General features: G+C 40.9%; 1 protein-coding gene across 5 annotated transcripts in view; it reads left to right on the top strand.

The window, feature by feature from the left end:
* The first annotated feature begins 7,584 nt into the window (after window positions 1–7,584).
* NR3C1 (nuclear receptor subfamily 3 group C member 1) overlaps window positions 7,585–21,034 on the top strand; it is a 119,793-nt gene continuing 106,343 nt past the window's right edge. Inside the window, exons 1-3 of one of the 5 annotated variants that reach the window (XM_070374550.1) lie at window positions 8,873–9,419; window positions 9,787–10,077; window positions 11,800–13,011. In XM_070374550.1, coding sequence (XP_070230651.1) covers window positions 11,813–13,011 — 1,199 coding nt within the window. In that variant the 5' untranslated portion in view covers window positions 8,873–9,419; window positions 9,787–10,077; window positions 11,800–11,812. Of the gene's footprint in view, window positions 7,734–8,355; window positions 8,642–8,872; window positions 9,420–9,786; window positions 10,078–11,799; window positions 13,012–21,034 lie in introns of those variants that run through there. The other 4 variants (XM_070374551.1, XM_070374549.1, XM_070374548.1 and 1 more) reach the window with 4 other exon arrangements.

The raw sequence follows: 21,034 nt of genomic DNA, 5'->3' as shown, positions 1-21,034 counted from the left end.
ATGTTACTGGTATTTAGGTTTTCCCTCCTTTCTCCCACTGCAAGGCAGTCAAGCCTAACTTTCTGCATGTGCTTCAAAGATATGAGTTTGAGCTGACCATTTACTTCTCTCCTTCCACACGCTGCTTCCTTCATGCTGCTCTCAGGTGCAACTCATAGAAGCACTCACTTCCTCCAACCACTGAGCCTTCTCAGTCTTTGCCAGACAATCTTCCTTTAGCACGGGTAGTTCCTGCACACGTCTGTCTCTTCCATGGAGCTGCCACATGACTGGTTTGCCTTCCTTTGCCTCCAAAATGCTTCCCCTGTCCAGCCATAGCTTCCCACCTCCACTGGCACCACCCCAGAGCAAATCTGTGTATGTCCTCGAATCCTGTGAGCCCGCCTCCTCACTGTTCCCCCTGCTTCCTGCCTTAGCTCCTACAACGCAGGCTCCACATGACAGGTGGAATGAGCTTTCAAATAGTAAATTAGATTACATCCATAATCAGTGTGCTGATAAATGTGTAACAGCTGCTGCGAGGGAGTATCTCTGTATCTGTTATACAGTTTTACTGATACAAAGAATGCATAGCATACAGTTTACCAAAAAATAATAAAATACACAACACTTTTTAGAGTAAATTCTATATAGCCCATTGATTTTCAGATTGGTTTCAATGGTTTTTGCTAAACTCTTGTACCCACAGTCAGCCTACAGATGCAATTCAATTATGTTTGGCAAAAGCAGATCATATTTGGTTAATATTCAGTTCAGCAAAGAAGTCACTCATGCCACTGAAGTTCAAACATGAATGTTGATGACTTTTTTTTTACATTAATGAGCAAGATGAAAGTAAAACAACAAAGATTATGTTTGGACTACACTTTGGCAATGATGTGAGTGCTTCTCTGTTGATCAGATAGTTTTCAAGTACTGGAAAAATATTTCATCAATTTTTTGTGTTATTCATGAATGAACACACATTGACGTTCAATCTTTATTGCTAAATTTTCTTCTATCATTTTCTCAGGTTTATACAATAACACAATAAGTCAAGCTCTGATTTGCAGTGTTTTCCAATTTCTATAGTGTACATACTCCATCATGATAGATTTCAAACTACTGAGATAACATTTCTGAATGCAGAGTTGGGAAGAGATGTTGTATCACACCATTATATGGGATATGCATTATAAAGGATGGACAGAAACAACTTTAAAGCATAGATAATGGTAAAGCAATTAAGAAGTAAAGTTTTGAGCATTTATTACCTTGGTTTTTTAAGTATTTTGTTTAATTGTAAGTTTCTAAATGGTTTAGTTTTGAATCTTGGCCATGATGAACAACTGACTTACAGAATTCCTGAAAACTTAGCAATCAGCTCCCCAAGCAGGTGCATCCGGCTCCAGCACTCATGAATTGCCACTCCTCTGCTGGAATTGTCAGGCCACCCATTGCACTATCTGGGGAAGGAGTGAAGAGAGGCAATGATGATTGTCAATAAAATTAATAATTACTTTTGTTGTGATGAACTAACAATGAAAAATTATACACACCCCTACTTGTTTTCCCAAGCTTAGTGTTTAAAAACTCCTTTTGTATGCACCATCCAGCATGACCTAATAAACAAACAGGGCATAAGCACCAAAATGGAAATGTAAGTTTTTGAAAATGAGCTGAAAGGTTCCACCTGGAAATGGAACCGATAGAAACAATCTCTACTAAAGGAACATGGAATAGAAAAGGAGATTAAATCAGAAAGAGGAAGAAAGCTAATGACATAATGGCCAGCCACAAATGCCACAAATGAAAAACAAGGTACGTAATACTTGTTACAGTTATACAGGGTGCTTGCTCTAATGTCTGCAAACACTAGAAAACATTAGGTTCCTGCTCACTGCAACATTTATCTCATTTATCTGCTGATATTTACCTCCTCTTTGAATCAGGTATTGCTTAAACTAAGTTCTGCAGCATAAAGAATATAGACTTAATAGGACACCCATAAGCATATCATGCATATGAATATAAATTGTGATATTTTAGGTAGCTTATGATGAAACCATTGAAACATCATGAGAATCAGCAAAACACCAGGGATGCCCGTAACAGTTTAGCATTTCCCAGTTCATGTGGGAATGTTAATTCCAATTACAAAAAGAAGTACCAAAGTGGAATTCATTATGATGAAGAACTTGCTGTTCTAAATGTGAATTGTTTATAAAAAGCACGTCTGGTGTAAAATGCAAATATTGAAGCAAAGAAAGACAGGGCTTTTGGAACTCAGCTGGGTTCCATTGAAATTCTGACCTTACAAAGTTAAACAAGAACAAGTGTTTCCTAAAGACAGGACACTGTTTTAAAGAGGCATCTAATAGCTATGGTAGCTGTAGAAGTAATCTTTTTTAAGTAAGTTCCAACAACCCATGAAATCTGCTTTTGCTGGCTTAATGTAAAATTAACATATTCAATGAACTGCCATACTCCAAATTAATACATATGAATATGATAAAAATTTATTGATTCTAATTTACATTTAATGTCATAGATTTAAAGTGAGGTGGGGGGATAAAAGGATAGAATAACCAGAAAGTTCAGTCATGACAAGGAATCATGGGCTGTAGGAAAATAAGTTACAAGGAGGTCTCTTTATGTAAAAGGAAATACATGTGGTAAACAATGGTAAAGGTGGAAATGAATGTGGCATGTACACTGTGCTCTTTCTTCATCAGGCTCTCTCCTAACTAAAACTACTAAAGGCATTCATCTCAACTAATCCAGGTTCTCCATTCTCCCTGGAAACATACCGACTGATGCAGGACAGGCTGAACACTGGGGCCGCAGTTACTTCCTATGCTCCACACATTGCTGTTTCTACCATTTATGCTCTCCAACAGTTCCTGGCAGTTTTTCCCCCCAAATTATGTTTATTCCATTTGCATTGTTCTAGTAATTACTTGATTTAATTAAATATTAAGTAAAATGATGAAACATGAGTAATGAAACTTTTTGGTTTATAAAATCCAAATGGAAAAACACCCTATAAATAATTGCTGTCAAACTAGGTGAATTTAAGACTACTTTAAAAGATCGGGGTGAGGATAGAGAGGATGAATTATAAAAATTTAGAAATCTATACTCATATTATTTTTAAGTATTTTTAATTTCTTGCTCTACTTTAAAGAAAACTTGAAAAATAGTAATACCGCATATTAATAACTGCTAATGATGACTGAACATTTAATATACCCTAAGAATTAGTCAAAGCATTTCATATATATCACATTTGCTTAATCTTTATAATAATTTGAGTTAGTACTATTATCGTAATATCTTATGGAAAAACCCAAGCGAATTTTTTGGCCAACCCAATATCATCCCCATTTTACAGACAATAGAAACTGAGGCACAGAGAGTTAGGTTGCCCAAGGTTACGTTCTTCATAGAGGTGGAGGCCAGCCAGCCAGTCTGGCTTTTAACAGCTATGCTGATGCAATGCAGGTGTACTTTATACATGAATGAAAACACAAAATGCCAGTCACTGGACTCTCAAAAGCTTTAGACCCTCATCAAAGGATTAACAACTAAATATTCAGTCATAAATTCTAGGTTTTAAAGCTTCAAATTTACAACTATAATTTTTTATGATTCCCTTGCTTTAACTGACTTTATTTTAATACCAGTCCAATCACATCGGTGACAAAGTTTTGCCTTCTACAAAGGTGAAAGTCGTAGTCTTAAATACTAACCAGAATGAGAGTTGAGGTCTGTATACACTGATAGGGATTTATTGTAGATGCTTAAGCAGGAGTGTGACAGGACTTAATTGATGATTTGGAGGAGCATTCTGGCAGTGAGGCCTGGATTTTTTCTTTTTTTAAAATTGGTATACAATTGCTTTACAATGTTGTTAATTTCTGCTATACAATGAAGTGAATAGGCTAAATGTGTACATATATTCCTTCCTCTTAGATCTCCTTCCCACCTCCATCCCCCATCCCACTGCGCATCCAGGTCATCACAGAGCACCAAGCAGAGCTTCCTGTGCTTATATCAGGTTCCAACTAGCTATCTAAAATGATACAACAGATGAACAGAATTGGAGAATTCACTCTGATAATCAATTGCTGTATAAATGTAAAAAAGTGGTTTAGTTACTGTTCAGGTTTAAGGTTTTATTCACCTTAGGATATAGTCTCAGACCCATTCCATTTCTTCTTTCCTTCCTTCATTTACTTATTCATTTAACAGACAGCCACTGGGTACCTACTATGTACTAGTGATACAGTTGAAGGAAATGGGAACCCACCCCAGTACTCTTGCCTGGAAAATCCCATGGATGGAGGAGCCTGGAAGGCTGCAGTCCATGGGGTCGCGAAGAATCAGACATGACTGATCGACTTCACTTTCACTTTTCACTTTCATGCATTGGAGGAGGAAATGGCAAGCCACTCCACTGTTCTTGCTTGGAGAATCCCAGGGACAGAGGAGCCTGGTGGGCTGCCGTCTATGAGGTCGCACAGAGTCAGACACAACTGAAGCAACTTAGCAGCAGCAGCAGCAGTGATACAGTGTTGAAAAAGACAGACACAGGCTCTGCCATCAAAGAGCTTTTTACAAATTTTTTAATATTTATTTACTTGGCTGTGCTGGGTCTTAGTTGCAGCACGTGGCATGTGGTTTCTTGACCAGGGATCGAACCCAGGCCCCTTTGCACTGGGAGCCTAGAGTCCTCACCACTGGACTACCAGGGAAGTCCCAGAGCAGCTTAGATTCTAGAGGGGGAGAAGAAATTTAACAAACGAATCCAGAAATAGCAAACGATCACTGTAATGTGCTACCAAGCTAAAGTACAGGACACTATAGGATCAAACAGTAATGGGTCTTTGTTTGTTGTTTAATTTTTTTAGGAAGGCGTACTCAGGTGTTTAAACATAAGTCAATTAAAATGAAGACCTTGAGTAATATTTGGACACATTTCATTAACTCATTTGGCCTCCACAACAATGCAACAATGCAGTAAAAGTGATATTATGTCTAGTTAACCCAATGTTTTATTATAACTATGTACTGGACTCTATTCTAAGAGTGGAACATATAGTGATGAACAAGACAGTGAAGGTCCTTGCCTTGTCACAGTTTGGATATATCACCTCATTCCCACCTTTACTTCTGAGACAATCAAATATCTTCCCCCTCAGATAGGGATTCATCCTATTTCTTCTTTTTTGGTAATTATAACTTCCCAGTGTTACAGATTAATAATTTTCTATCTATTAGTAATTTTTCATATTTAAAGATAAGATCATATATATAAAACACTTTCAGTGGTGCCTGGTAGATAGTTCAGTGAATGTTTACTGTTAGAATTGCTGTTATTATTACAATGCTTAATCTCATGTCCTTTCTGGTACACAGGATTTCATTTCTTAAATTAAGTTCCATACACATTTATTGCAGGTGTATCACAGGATTTGCAAACTCTTTTGTGGAAATTACAAGATCAGTGAACAAATATCTCTTTAATATTGTCTATTTCTACCCTCCATGCTTAGCTATGTGATCTTAGATAAACTTCAAACTCTGTAAGCCTCGGGTTCTCATGTTAAAACCATATATACCTATCTATTCAGCTGTTGTCAGCAGAAGTGGGCAGCAGACTGTGTGTGGGGGCGGGGGGTGTGTTGGGGGAATCAATAAATGTTAGCCACAAAGCACAACAATTTTAATACTCTGAAAAGCAGATACAGGGCTAAAGTTTATGCCTGCTTTCAGATAAACATGAAAGACTAAAGAATGAGAGGTTTCCCATCAAATTAAAAAATTAATAGGCATACTTAGACCACTGAAAAGAAACGAATCAGGAAAATTTAACACTTTTGCTCCACTGAAAGTATTTTCAATGGTGATTGTTAATCTGAAACAATGAGTCCTCTCCCATTTTAAAGTGATCCACTGGACCTGCAAGAAAAAAATGAGAGGGGAGAATTGGGAACTCTTGTAAAAGCGGATGTTACATAAATGCAGGGTGCCAGCAACCTGCAATATGAACAGGTAAGAGGGATGAAGTGTTTTTTTGTTTGTTTTTTAAAAGCAGAGATTCAACCATGAAACAGGATTATGGTATGGGAAGAGACACTTGATTAGATATGTTAGGGTCCCTTTACATGTTTTGTTGTTTAGTTGCTAAGTCGTTTGGGACTCTCTTGCAACCCCGTGAACTGTAGCCCACCAGGCTCACCTGTCCATGGGGTTTCCGAGGCAAGAATACTGGAGTGGGTAGCCATTCCCTTCTCCAGGGGGTCTTCCCCACCCAGGAAGTGAACCTGCATCTCCCACATTGGCAGGCAGACTCTACCACTGAGCCACCAGGGAAGTCTGCCCTTCTCCCTTTATATATGTTTGAATACTTAAATAATTCCTAATATGACGTCTAAGCAGATGTACAAGGATATTCATTTCAGTGCAAGTTTTCATTTTTATGCATTGGAGAAGGAAATGGCAACCCACTCCAGTGTTCTTGCCTGGAGAATCCCAGGGATGGGGGAGCCTGGTGGGCTGCCTGGGGTCACACAGAGTCGGACACGACTGAAGTGACTTAGCAGCAGCAGCAAGGTAACATTGTAGGTTTGGGTCTTGACTTTCTTTCCATGAAGCTGTTGGTTGTTTAGGGACCCACTGGGTAAAGACATGTGATTCTGGTATTTGAAACTTAGAAGGTAAGAAGCCTGGAAAGTAGGCAAAGTAGCATGCTAGGAGTCAATTCTCATTTAGAGGCCACGGTGAGCACCCAAGAGTAGGGCTTCCCTCCAGTTGACTACTGACAAGGAAAAGAAAAGAGAAGTCATTTCTTCCGGATCAGAAGAGGTGTTGCTAACAGAAGGGGTTTTGTTAGCAACTGGGTTGCTCAGTGCTCTTCATAAAAATTCTCCTGGCTGAAGGTTCTACGCTGGCAAAGGTCTTGGGTCCCTTCTTGCCTCCGGCTGTGAGCGTCTTTTCCTTTGCCAAGATGGTGGCCCTGGCATCATCTGGAGGCGGCCAGTGCAGATCGCCTCCGCACAGGTGGCTTGCTAATAGCCTAGTTCTCCCCTGTCATCCTTGGACAACACACGGGGCAGCGTCCACCACCTCTGAACCAAAGGCGAGCGACTTCGGCTGCCGGGTAATGAGAACCTCGGCCAAGATGGTGGACGCGCAGCCAAGCGGCGTCAGCTGCCTTTACCAAGATGGCGACGAGAGGTTTCCGGCACGCGCTTACCCAATCCTCTGCAAATGTCAGGGCAGAGCAGCCGCTGCCAGTCTGGGTGCAGCTGGGGGAAAGAGTAGCTGCAGCCGAGCGCCCGGGCAGGGCTAGGTGGAGCTGCCGCAGCCTCCGCCCCTGGCAGCAGCAGGCAAGCGATGTCACCTGTAGGGGCGCAAAAGTTACCTCCCCAAACCCTAAAGCAACACAAACACAACCTTTCCCCGAGTCACACAAATGATAGTATGTGCCGCCCAAGGTAGGAGGCTAGATCCCGGCGTCGCCCTAGCCCTCCCGAGGCGGCGAGCTTGGGGAGGGGGCTGGGGCGGGGGCCTCCCGCGCCGACTCCCCTCGCCCCACGCCCCTCTCTATGGGGACAAGCCACGTGTTTCCCTCGGATGGAGGGGGAGGTGCGTAACGGGAACAGCTGGAAGGAGTTTCACGCTGACATTTTAAAGCTGCGTGTGTTCAATTTTATTTGGAGGGACTAGGGTCCCATGAACACGAAATGGTGAGCAACGCATTGAGGCGAGTGCAGCAAATGTCAAGATTCTGGGGAAGGGCCTCCGCGGGAAACTTGAACGTGGGCCCCCGAGGGGGGTGGAAGGAGAGGTCAGGAGTTGGGGGTGGCGGGGGAGGAGGGCGTACTTTGCAAGCAACTTACTGTTTCGCTTGCAACTTGCTTTTAGGCCTGCCACCTCCTGCTTTCCTTAAAAATAATAAAAAGTGCAAAGAAATCTAGTTCGCCGGAGGTTTTGCATTTGGCGTGCAACTTCCTTCAAGTGTGAGCGCGCTAGGACGGAGGGAGGGATGGGGGTTGAACTTGGCAGGCGGCGCCTCCTTCTGCCGCCGTCGCCGCCTCGCAGACTCGGAGAAGAGGGTGGGGGACTGTCGCGGCGCGGGGGAGGGTGGGTTCTGCTTTGCAACTTCACTCTGGGTGCGAGCGCGCTCGGCGGGTGCAGACTGGGCCGCCCAGACGATGCGGGGGTGGGGGACCGGCCCGCACGCGACTCCCCGTGGGCCAAGAGTACATTTGAGCCGACCCTCTTCCCTGCCCGCCCCTCCCTGAAGCCTCCCCAGAGGGCGTGTCTGGCTGTCCGGTCCCGCGAGCGGCCGAGACGCTGCGGCACCGTTTCCGTGCAACCCCGTAGCCCCGTTCGAAGTGACACACTTCGCTCAACTCGGCCCGGGGGCGGAGGCGCGGACCGGCCCCGCGTCTCTGCTGCGGCCGCGCCCCGGCTCCCCCAGCCAGCCCGCTGTCATCCGCAGGGGCGCTGACGGCGTTTACCGCCGAAGGACTGGGCGAGCTCCGGAGTGGATCTGGAGTGGCGGAGTTGGGCGGGGGCGGGAAGGAGCGGCAAGAAGAGAAACTATAGAGAAAACTCGGTTTCCCTCGGAAGCCCGCCCCAGAAAGGCCAGGTCGGCCCCGCCGGCGCCTCATCTCCTTTTGCCTGCGGGGTGGAGAGGTGGAGGGCGAGGAGGCTGCCTGGGCGGGAGCCGCGCCGGGGGGCCGCGGGCGGGCAGGCGCCGTCGCGGCCGGGGTGGCGGGGCCCGCGCGGAGGGCGTGGGGCGGGGCCGCGGCCGCTCCTGCAGTTGCCGAGCGTCGCCAACAGGTTGCACCGTTCCCCGCGCTGCCGCGCGGCCCCTCGGGCGGGGAGCGGCCGGGGGTGGAGTGGGAGCGCGCGCGCGCGCGCGGGTGTGTGTGCGCGTGTGTGTGTGTGCGCGCCGTGGCGCCGCCTCCGCCCGCCCCCCTCGGTCCCGCTCGCTCGCCGCGGCCGGGCGGCCCTTTCGCGTGTCCGCGCTGCCTCCCCTCCTCCTCCTCCTCCATTTTGCGAGCTCGAGTCTGTGACGGGAGCCCGAGTCACCGCCCGCCCGTCGGGGACGGATTCTAGTGGGTGGAAAGAGACGCTGCAGCCGGAGCGGCGGAGCGCCGGCACGGAGGACGCGCGCCCGAGAGCCCCGGCCCGCGAAGACGTGCGCGGGGCGGGGGTCTGGCTTGTCAGCCGGGAAATGGGAGACTTTCTCAAATAGGGGCTCTCCCCTCCCCCTCATGGAGAAGGGGGCGGCTGTTTACTTCCTTTTTTTTAGAGAAAAAAATCTCTCCCTCCTGCTCCTCCTGCTTTCACACGCTAAGTTGTTTATCTCGGCTGCGGTGGGAGCCGCGGACAGTAGCGGGTGAGCGGCGCAGCCGGCAGAGGTAAGGGGAGGGCCGGGGGCTGGGGCCCGCGTGGGCGCTTGCTCCCCGAGGTGCGGGCCGGGGCCTAGAGGCTGGCTCGGGGGCGCCGCGGTAGCTCGCAAACTTTTATTAGCCTCCGGGAGTGGGGGTGGGGGCTGGCGAGGGCCGGGTGACGGTGACGAAAGGGCAGCGCGCGGGTGACAGAGCTGGCCTCTTCCTCTCTCTGGGCCGCCGTCCCCCGGCCGGGCCGAGGGGGAGGAACCCGAGCTCCCTGCGAGTGGAGCTTCGTCGAGCCGCCCCAGGTTTCCAGGGTCTCGCGTTCCCTGGCAAGGAATCCTGGGCTTTTTTTTTTTTTCCCTTCCCTAGTCCCCTTTCTTTTCCCTCCTAGGGGGGCCTCCCTGACACCCATTTTTCTGGTGAACGTTGAGTGGCGTCTGAATTCTCCTCGCCTGAATCTTTCCACTCCACCCTAGTGCGCCCGAGCGCGAGCAGGGTTTGTGTCGAGGCTCCAGTGCGTCTCCTTTCTGGCGGGCACGCAGTGTGTGTGTGTGTGTGTGCGCGCACACACACACATACACACACACACACGCAGGGGGCTGACAGTCTGCGACTTGGAGACTTCGGCCGGGGCTGGCGTTATCTGGTGGAAGTGGGCGTGTCGGAGAAAAGAACTCAACAGGTCTGGACACATTTCTCTCTTAACCTCGCACTTTTTTCCCCTCTCGCCTCCCTCGGCCCCGGGTTTGTTCTTTAGCGCTTGACATCACTTCGCGCCTGAAGGTTTGAAGTAGCCCCTTTTAGAAAAAAGACCCTCCCTAACCATTGTAGTTTTGTGGTGCAATTTTTGACAAGTGCTAGTTTGACGTTTTGGGATTGCAGACTTGACGATTGCAGCCGTGTAATGCCGCTTAAGACCCCTTGGCATGGTTCGTTAACGCCGATTACTGTGACAGGGTTATTTGCAACTTAAACGGGGGGATAAAGTCGTTTGAGGTATCTTTTCGTTTTATGAAGTTTTGTTTTGGTTTCGAGTTTGAAGGCAGCTGTCAAAGCGGCGTGGAAATTCATTAGGCTCCATTTGATACCTTATGTTTAGAGATCGTTATCAGATAAATACAGCAGAGGGGCGGGGAGAAAAGCAGTTTACCCTTGAGATTTGTAGAGGCGGGTGCCTACCACTGTCTACCATCATCACATTCCACTTTTAGAGAGGACCAGTGAAGTTTGAGCATCTTAAAGTCTCCGTACAGGAAAAGTTTTCTTTCTTTGAACGGGATTTGAATATAATGTCGCAAATAATGCTTATCAAAGACTCTGCCTGCCTCTTAAAACATCTTGATTGTCAATAACCTATCAACCTAACCCTCTTGAAAGAAGGCTCAGAATTAGGATAGGTGAAGCTTTAGAATGCGGAGCAAATTGTTCTGAGCATTTTACTTGGATTTATATAAATGTGATTTTACCGGTCTGGGGTGTTTTTTTGTTTTTGTTTTTCTTTGTTTTTTTCAATACTTAGATATTCAGAAAGGACAACATTTAATTTCGAGATTATAATAGTATTTCATACTGAGGTCTTAAGCAGTTTAAAAACATGTAGTTTCATAGATTCTATTGTAAGGGTTTGAGAGAGCTATAGTTCTTGTACAGTATTTAAATAAGCTAAAATTTTAGTGTGAAGCTACTATGCATTCTATTCTACTTTTTTAAATCTAAATTTTGATTAGCCTGTGTACAGTGCCTTTCATTACATACGTCCAAAATTTGAAGGCAGGCACTATTAGGCACATTCAGTAGGAAATATGGGTTAAAATAAGAGCCTTTTCCTACTCTGTTGGAAAATGAGCAGACCATCATTGTTTATTTTTCAAATAAAATACATGGTTCACCAGTAGGTTGGACTAAAAGGTTTGGATGTGTGACCAGCCAGTAGGAGGGGAATTGGGGAGTAATTAGAAACAGAGAATTCTAGCATAGTGTTTATCAAATTTTATGTTTATTGGTTCTCAGAAAAGCCGATAACCTTGATTAGTTGAAAAGAAATGATCATACTTTTTTAAAATTAAATACTTTGACATCAGCTGGAACTTTAGAATAATCAGAATTATAATGTCTGATTAACAAAGTTACCAGTTTGTGAGTGGCAGGATGAATACCCAGGCTTAGATTGATACAATTTTGTTCAGAGCTGTGCAAATGGACTGCATTGTACTTTTAAATGTGGTGCACTGAATGGGAGCAGGAGCCTCTGCTTTTGTATTCTGGAAGACAGAATCTATCTATTCTTGATAACAAGGAATTAGATCCGGTGTTAACTAAAAGGTTCATTTAACAGGCTCTTACTAATCGGATCACAGAGATAATGTGATTTTGTAGCTTATTATGTCCCCTTCTTTTTTTGTAGCTGATACTCACTGATGGACCCCAAGGAGTCATTAAGCACCCCCAGTAGAGAAGAAATCCCCAGCAGTGTGCTTGGTCGAGAGAGGGGAAATGTGATGGACTTCTATAAAACCCTAAGGGGAGGAGCTACTGTGAAGGTTTCTGCATCTTCCCCCTCACTGGCTGCTGCTTCTCAGTCAGACTCCAAGCAGCAAAGACTTCTGGTTGATTTTCCAAAAGGCTCAGGAAGCAATGCGCAGCAGCCAGATCTGTCCAAGGCAGTTTCACTGTCCATGGGACTGTACATGGGAGAGACAGAGACAAAAGTGATGGGAAATGACCTGGGATTCCCACAGCAGGGCCAAATCAGCCTTTCCTCTGGGGAAACAGACTTTCGTCTTCTGGAAGAAAGCATCGCAAACCTCAATAGGTCAACCAGTGTTCCAGAGAACCCCAAGAATTCGGCATCCACTGCTGTTTCTGCTGCCCCCACAGAGAAGGAGTTTCCAAAAACTCACTCTGATGTGTCTTCAGAACAGCAGAATTTGAAAGGCCAGAAGGGCAGTAACGGGGGTAATATGAAGTTGTATACCACAGACCAAAGCACCTTTGACATTTGGAGGAAAAAGCTCCAGGATTTGGAGTTTTCTTCTGGGTCCCCAAGTAAAGAGACAAGTGAGAGTCCTTGGAGCTCAGACCTCTTGATAGATGAAAACTGTTTGCTTTCTCCTTTGGCAGGAGAGGATGATCCATTCCTTCTGGAAGGAAGCTCGAATGAGGACTGTAAGCCTCTTGTTTTACCGGACACTAAGCCTAAAATTAAAGATAATGGAGATTTGATCTTACCAAGTCCTAGCAGTGTGCCACTGCCCCAAGTGAAAACAGAAAAAGAAGATTTTATCGAACTCTGCACCCCTGGGGTAATTAAGCAGGAGAAACTGGGCCCAGTTTATTGTCAGGCCAGCTTTTCTGGGGCCAATATAATTGGTAATAAAATGTCTGCCATTTCTGTTCACGGTGTGAGTACCTCTGGGGGCCAGATGTACCACTACGACATGAATACAGCATCCCTTTCTCAACAGCAGGATCAGAAACCTATTTTTAATGTCATTCCACCAATTCCTGTTGGTTCAGAAAATTGGAATAGATGCCAAGGGTCTGGAGATGATAACTTGACTTCCTTGGGGACTTTGAACTTCTCTGGTCGATCTGTTTTTTCTAACGGCTATTCAAGGTAAGATTAACGCTTTCTGTTTCTTGAAAATGGTATGTTTAAGATCCATTGATAGATTTAAACATTTATTTGAATGTATTCGACTGTAATTCAAGTGCTTTTTCATGTGAAAAAGTTTAAGTGGTCTTTTGAAAGTAGGCTTGGTAGACAAACTATGTGATTTATCTGTACAAAACCCTTTCAAGTTTTGTGTTTGTTTTTTCCGAAATAGTGGTATTTGGTATCCCATTGGGCAGTGATTGAAAATTTTATGTGAAAACTTAAAATAATATTGCTCATTAACAAATAACTTTAGTAAAAGTGATGTAAATTCAGAGGCGGATAATGTGTGGAAACGTATTTATTGTGCATAATTTTAAGTTGTCCTAAAATATGCTCTTACATTACAATGAAAAACACCTTTAATACTTACATAATCAAACCTTGTGCTGTATTTGTACATCTGTGAAGTGTTAGCCTGGGGAAAATTAGAAGTACTAACAATGAACCCTCTTCTTCAAACTGTGAACCTTCCTGTTGAAGAAACTGAGTCGTGAGGTTACTAAAGCAATGCAGTGAGCAGTTTACCTGACCTGAGTATTAGATGTAGGATAGAGTTCCTGACCCAGCGTAGATAAGTTATGTCTGCTGATTGGTTTCTTTAAGAAAGAAATTGGTGCTGAGTTGACTTTCAAATGTTCCTGCAAGTTCTCACATATATAACGAATGGCCAGCATTGTTAAGCTTCAGTCTCAGCTATGTTTAATTTGTTCCTATCTTCTTTATTCTCTATCATTTATAAGTATACTGACATTTCTGTTTGACTCAAAAAGGTCTGTAAAAATGTAATTACCAAGAAAAAGTTCTAAATGTACGTGAATCTGTTGGTAGGAGTTAAATGCTCTGTCCTGCATGCCCATTGCCAATTCAGATAAATATGTATCACATTTTAGGTGTGAAGGAAAATATAAAAATTAATTGTAGAGACACAAGACTGATTAATCAGTGAGACTTTTTGAGCCGGGAGGAGGGCATAGTAGACACCGTGATTTCTTTGTACGTAAGTATTTCAAGTTCTAAAGTGTTAATGGTAGTCACTTCCCACTAACTAGTCATTGAAAATTTTGTTTAAAACTTTTTAAAATACTTTTTCTATTAATGATATACCCTAATACTGAGGTGATATACCCTAATACTGAGGTGACTCATTTTTTTCCTCTTTAAGTAGGAAGCTTTGCTCGTTGGGGAAAAACTTTATATTTAGGCTATGGTCTATTCCTTTTAAAAGGCTTACACGTTTCTTATAAAAGAAAAAAAAATCCTTGGTTCTTGTGTGTTTTAATGTAAACTACCTACTAATCTGTTACTTAATTATCTTTTATGTAGAACATTTCAACTTTTTATTGCTGTCATTCTGAACTGAAGGTTTAAAATGTTTTCAGTAAGAAGATTTGAGATGTTACTACATTAGCCTGTTGTGCTTCAGTCTTAAAAGACATGCTGTGTTTTAAATTTTTCAATCTCAGTTTTTGGTAGTGGAATTCATGATTTTGCTTATTTGTTTTAAAAGAATAAGTACATTTGGTTTGACTAAGGTATTTGTAGGAAACTGCTACATTGATTTATAAAACATTTAATTGTACAAAGAAAAATAATATATCTTAGGAAACACTTGGTGATAATTAATGCTTTTGTTCTGATACTCAGCATGGTATTGTTTTCATTTTCCTTACTGTAAAAAAGGCGTGGAACAAGAACTTCCCATTTTCTAGTCAGTTAACTTTCATTAAGCCCTATAAAATCTAGGATCTGGAGAATAAATCTTAGTATAGTTATTCTTAAATCATTAAAGCTAGCTTTAATACTTTTTCTATTCGTTGGTAACATTTAAGGTATGTCAGCCTCAACAACCATATGATGGTAGGCAAAACGATGATCTGGCTCTTTCAGATTCTTTAATATTTAGTGAAATGATTATTGTAGGCTGATGTGTGGTTTGGAATTATAATCAGTAGTTTGTGTCGTATGAAAAGATGTAATATCTTTACAGGATAGTTTGAGAAGGTTTGAAAATTTTGTGCTTCGTGGCATTATCTTAACATTGGTAACTGTGATTACCCAGAACAAAGCTTCTTCTAAGTAAATTGAAACAGTGTTTCTTTTTACCATCATTGAATTAGCCTATTGTTTTCAAACAGTAACCCTGATATAACTAAAATCCATTGCTTTCTCTTCTCTATATGTTACATGGTTCTAGCCAAATTTTATGACCAATGACCTTGAGTAATCAGCAGATAATTCAACATGTTAAGACCACAACTATGTTAAGTAATGCCTTTCTGACTTGAGATACAGAAATATTAAATCCACTGATAATTTCACTTGCATTCTGTTTAAATTCTTTTAAAGCATAAATTGTAATTTGACTTTTTAAGATGTCACCTAAAATTGCTTTTTCTTAAAACACTTAAAAACACTTTTCACTCTCTTTTGTGAGGGAAGGCAATTCCTTCTGATGTATCAGCATAGCACAACATCCAGTTATTACATTGTTGTAAAATTATGAATATCACGATAGGCCATAGTAGACTATTTGAAGATTTAAGTTAATTGATAGTAAAATGAGAGGAACCTTATTGATACTCAGATACATTCTTTAAGTAAAATGCAGTAGCCATTCTACCTTCATATACTTTTTAAATACTGAAATTCAAAAAATTTAGCATAAACTTGTAACATTGATGAAGGCACATTTCTGCATAATTCGATTTTCAACATCGTTTCACTTGAGTATTAATGGTGCAACTGCTGAAAGGAGGCATAGAAGTAAATGGTTTCGGTGGAATTAAGAGCTCTTATTGGAACTACGTTGAAACTTTAGTATAAAAAAGTTGATCGTTTTCTGAAGGGTATGGTTATTGAAGAGAAAGAATGATGCAAGATGAATTTGTAACCTAAGTCATAGGTGGAGTTTAAGGCTCTGTTGATTGGCATTTAATGAAGCTATGAAAATTTATGTAGATTTTAACATCTCATTATTATTTGCATCTGTGCCTCACTTATTAACATACTGGGAATGAAGACCTGTACAAACACAGGATGAAGGAAGCAAATTGTGTCCCCTTAACATTTTTCTTAGTAACATTGTGTTGATGGTATTCTCAGAGAGAGAGGAGACCTGAGGAAGATATTTTTACTCATTTCTCTCCTTTTTTAATGGATACTTTATACCTTTTTTCTCTCCTTCCAAATGTTCTAGCAGCGAGTGTTTCAATCAGTGTCTTTTTAAGCTTAATATTTCTGATATTCACTCATAAAATGATTTCTGAATGTTAAAGGAGGCTAGCTTTTGGCTGTTTGTCTTCATTTTTTAAAACCCTGTGCATTGTTATGGCTTTATTATTAGTAAAAGAAAAAAACACAAGATAAACACATTGTGTATTCAGGTGTGTTAGTTTAGTTTGAAATCACTACAGTACAGAGATGTGTGATTAGCATGTGGTCAGATTTTATTGAAATTACTTCTTGTGATGTTTCTTTGGCTATTCCGTTATATTTTTATAGTTGATAAAAATAATTTATATTACAGTGCTGTTTTGCCTTTTATCTATTGATGTTACAGATATTTTAGTTAATCTGGCCACTTTTACTATTATATAGACTGTGTATAAATTTTACAAACTATAAGAGACTTATTCTGAAACATTTCTCGCATATATATAGGTTAAATGTATATTGTAACAGCAGTAAAATTCATATGTGTATAGAGATCACATTGGTGGCTTTTAGAGATTTTAGTGAAGGAGAGGTTGGATCAAAAGTGTTTAGTATGAGTGACTACTGTAAAAGAATATCTGTATTATTTGGTTGATTATATAAGTTTTAATCCACTCTGGGCTGCAGGTGATTTGAAATAGCCTAGTTGTTAGGAACGCTTAATTTACATTGGGCTTAAAATTAGCCTGGGGCATATTTCTTAAAACATATTTTTTCTTACTTTTAACATCATACCTAATTGTAGTGAGCAAAAAGTTTTCATTTTGTACTACTGTTTATGTGAGCAAATTAAATACACAAAATAGGTTTGTGCCTGATAGCATATACCCTTCTGAGGACATTCTGATAATTGTGTAATGCAATATTTATAGGTGTTTGCCAAATTAATGGGCACTTGCTTCCATACTTCTAAGTCATGAAAAATGTATATTGGTGAATTGTGTTGCAAAAGAATTTTCAAGAAATATTTTGTTGAATTTAGCTATAACTGAAAAAAAAAATCAATGACTTATTGACCTTTATAGAAGAACTCCTATTTCTATGATTTCAGAGAGTCAGTTGCCCTCATTTTCTTCTGGCTTGTTCTACTTACGTTTTGCATTTTTCAAGTAAATAAAAATATCCTTATGGAGAACTTCCATTTAGGGGGGAAAAAAAAAAAGATCTGTTAAGTGTTCCTCTCTCTCTGAATTGTACATGATCACTTTTATGCTAAACTGGATTAGAGTATGAGTTTTAATGGTAAATTTTTGTATTGATTTTTACCCACGAAGGTATATTTTAGAAAATATAGTAGTTCAAAATTAGTTGGAGAGAGTGGTTTCTACCCTCAAACACCAGATTTTGATAGACTGCCTTTTTATTCCTGACTACCACTGTCACATATATCCCTTGAATACAGGCTTCCAGTGGAGTTTATGGATTACAGGTGTTGAGGGAAGGGATGTGAGAGGGTGAAGCAGTAGAGATATGAAAAGGTGGAAGAGAAGTTTAGAAACATCAAGAACGTTCCAAAAACCAACAGTTTGGATCAGCTGCCATGAATTCAGAGGACTGAAAAAAGAGAAATTTGGGGCTGTGTTTGCACATCAACTCTTTGCACATAAAGAAGTGCATTAACCAGGATTACAATTTAGTTTCTTTTATTTGACGTAAAAATCTAAAGCTAATTGTGGCAATATAGCTCTGATGTTTATAGGTATCCTTGTTGTCTTTTGCTATCCTTTATTACAAAAAAAAAAAAAAGGATGGAATGGAAATTTTAGTTCCTTTTAGATTGTTTCAGCTAAGACCAAGTTTGTATTTTTCCCATTTTTATTTAGACTGCTGTTTACTCAAAAAAGTCTAACTACTGGCATGTAGTTGAAGCAGTGATGATACATTGTGTGGATATAAGCACTGTACATTTCCTAGTGCACTTTGACGTACACTGTCCCCTGACCCCGTCAGACACTCCAGGAGTAGAACCCTCTTCTGTAGTAGTAACGTATTTCCATGGGGTGTGTATTTTTCTGTTGAAAAGTAAGGAAATGGATTCTTATTTAATCTTACCTATTTATAATAAATTATGTGTGTGTGCATGCTCAGCCATGTCCCACTCTTTGCAACCTTACGGACTATATCCTTGCAGGCAACTCTGTTCATGGGATTCTTCAGGCAAGAATACTGGAATTGGTTGCGCTATTTCCTCCTCCAGGGGATCTTCCCAACCCAGGGATTGAACCTGAGTGTCCTATGTCTCCTGCATTGCAGGGATAGTTTTTGCCGCTTGAACCATTGAGGAAGCCTATAATAAATTATGGAATTCTCCAGTTGCTAGATGGTCATTTAAACTATTTATATTGCAATATAGTCCTTAAAGCCAATTATTTTGAATAGAAGTGTGTCATCACCTAATTTTATCTCTGGCCCGGCTTAAATAGTAATGATTTATCTTAAAGGAGCTGCATTAAATATACTTTTTCAGAGTAACATATTAATTTTGAGTGCTTTAAATTTTTTTTATTTTGAGCAAGTTTCAACAAGACTAATAATGTCTATAATACAACAAATTTAGTGAAGATGTCTCTTATTTTAGAATTTTTTTCATTTGCACTGTAGAGCTCCAAGTATATATACTTCAGGGGAGAAAGGTTTAATAATATGATTAGCTGTAAATATTTAGCCCATTATCTTACATTGAATTTTTATTTTTTAAACTTAAGTTCAACTTAAGTATGTAGTATATAGGACATACGGTTTGTGGCAATAAATGTTAATTTTTTTATAATAAAATTAACCTTTATTCTGGTTGATTTCATAATTGTCCTTAATATTTAGCTGTGGCTATTATGAAAGTATATTTGATAGCCAATTTTTTAAAGCTGTTGTGAAATGACATTTAATTTAGTACACGATTTATTATTTCATGCTGGTTGGGGCAATGTGTGACTTATGACCTTATGATTGTCACATGTTGAACATTAAAGCTCTCCCTGTTTGCTGTAGACACTGTTTTACTTTATTATTGTTTTAATGTTTTGTGTTTTTGTTTTGTAATTATTGGAGATAAGGGTTTCCTTAATTTTAAGATGACATAAACTGCGAATTTGGTGGATTAAAAAAAAAAACTTCAAATCCCTTCCAGACAATTCCGTTACTTAATAGTAGAAGTAGTAGAAAGAGATAGACTAAAAATGAGGAAACTCACGCTCTAATGCTGAGCTGAACTGATCTGTGACCTTGAATAATCAGGTGTTTTAGAGTAAAAATATTTTCCTTACAATTATACATGAATTATTTTCAAAACATGTATGTACTTCTGTCTCTAAAATCCTACAATCCTCTTAACTTATTATTTTAGTGAATGAGGCACCTGGGGAAGGGAATGGAAAACTAAAATTGATTCTTTGTACACTGTCAAGTGTAAGACAAGAATGAAACCAGGTTCAGTCTTTTTACAAAATAGTAATTTAAAATAATGTAGTCGGTGGTACATAGAAAATAACATGTAAACACTGTTGTTGCTTAGGGCTCGAGTTCTCGAAGCTTGCTTTCGTGTCAGGCACGATGATTTTAGATTAGAAGTTAAAGGGACTTGAGAGCTCTTTTACAGCCCCCACTTACTTTTTCAGAAGAGGAAATGAGACCTATGGAAAGTGTTTAGAGAAACAGCACAGGATTAGTTAGTGGTATTACCAGAAACGATTTAGCAACTAAGCGGTAGCAACAATTACACTAAGAATGCCTAATTCTCAGTAGTCTAAGCTCCCCAGCAGGCCTCGCTTAACATCTGGTCTCTAGAGATCTGAAACAAAATACAGATTAGTCAGATATTTTGTAAAAGTTATGATGAAGTTAACTACGTCAGATTTTTTTAATGCATATTATCCATATTCTTTCCTGTATGTTTTGAACTTTTTTTTCTAATAATTTTTTCTGTAATTTTCTGTCACCAGTATGCTCAAAACTTTGTGTGCATTCGTCTTATTTAAACCCCTTAACAACCCTATGAAGGTTTTTAATTCTAGTTTCTGTATTGTTACTGACTGTGTTAGTAACTTTGTAGTATAGAAGACAGCTGTTATTTACCTTAATTTTACAGGTGGGGAAATTTGAGACATTTTATAGAGAAAGAGAAAATAATAGGAATACTTAATTGTGATCTGAAGGGGGAGTATTTAATATTGTGTTAGAAATCCTTTCTGAAGTGAAGTGAGAGTCGCTCTGTCGTGTCCGACTCTTTGCGACCCCGTGGACTATACAGTCCATGGAATTCTCTGGGCCAGAATACTGGAGTGGGTAGCCTTTCCCTTCTCCAGGGGATCTTCCTAACCCAGGGACTGAACCCAGGTCTCCTGCATTGCACGTGGATTCTTCACCAGCTGAGGCACCAGGGAATTCCTAGAGAAGTGGAGTGGGTAGCCTATCCCTTCTCCAGGGGATCTTCCTGACCCAGGAATCAAACTGGAGTCTCCTGCATTGCAGGTGGATTCTTTACCAACTGATACTTTTTATTTGTCTTAAGTGAAATTTATTTGTCATAAGTGAATTTTTAAACAATATGTAAAGGAGAAGTGGGATCAAGCCACTTATCTCTCTTGCATATATTTGTGTAGTCTCTTTCTGCTCTCTGTCACAGTTTCAGCTTCTGTAAAGTAGTGAGAACACTCAGCACTCTTGCTTGAGGGATTTGTGCATGGTTGTTTACTTTGAAAATTAAAAAGTACTATAAAAATTCAGTGTGGAATTCTTAAAGCTCTGCCAAGTCTCCTGAGCTCAAACCAAC

The sequence above is a fragment of the Bos mutus genome, chromosome 7, assembly GCF_027580195.1.
Source record: "Bos mutus isolate GX-2022 chromosome 7, NWIPB_WYAK_1.1, whole genome shotgun sequence".
Classification (NCBI taxonomy): domain Eukaryota; kingdom Metazoa; phylum Chordata; class Mammalia; order Artiodactyla; family Bovidae; genus Bos; species Bos mutus.
This window is presented reverse-complemented; position numbering and strand designations above follow the sequence as displayed.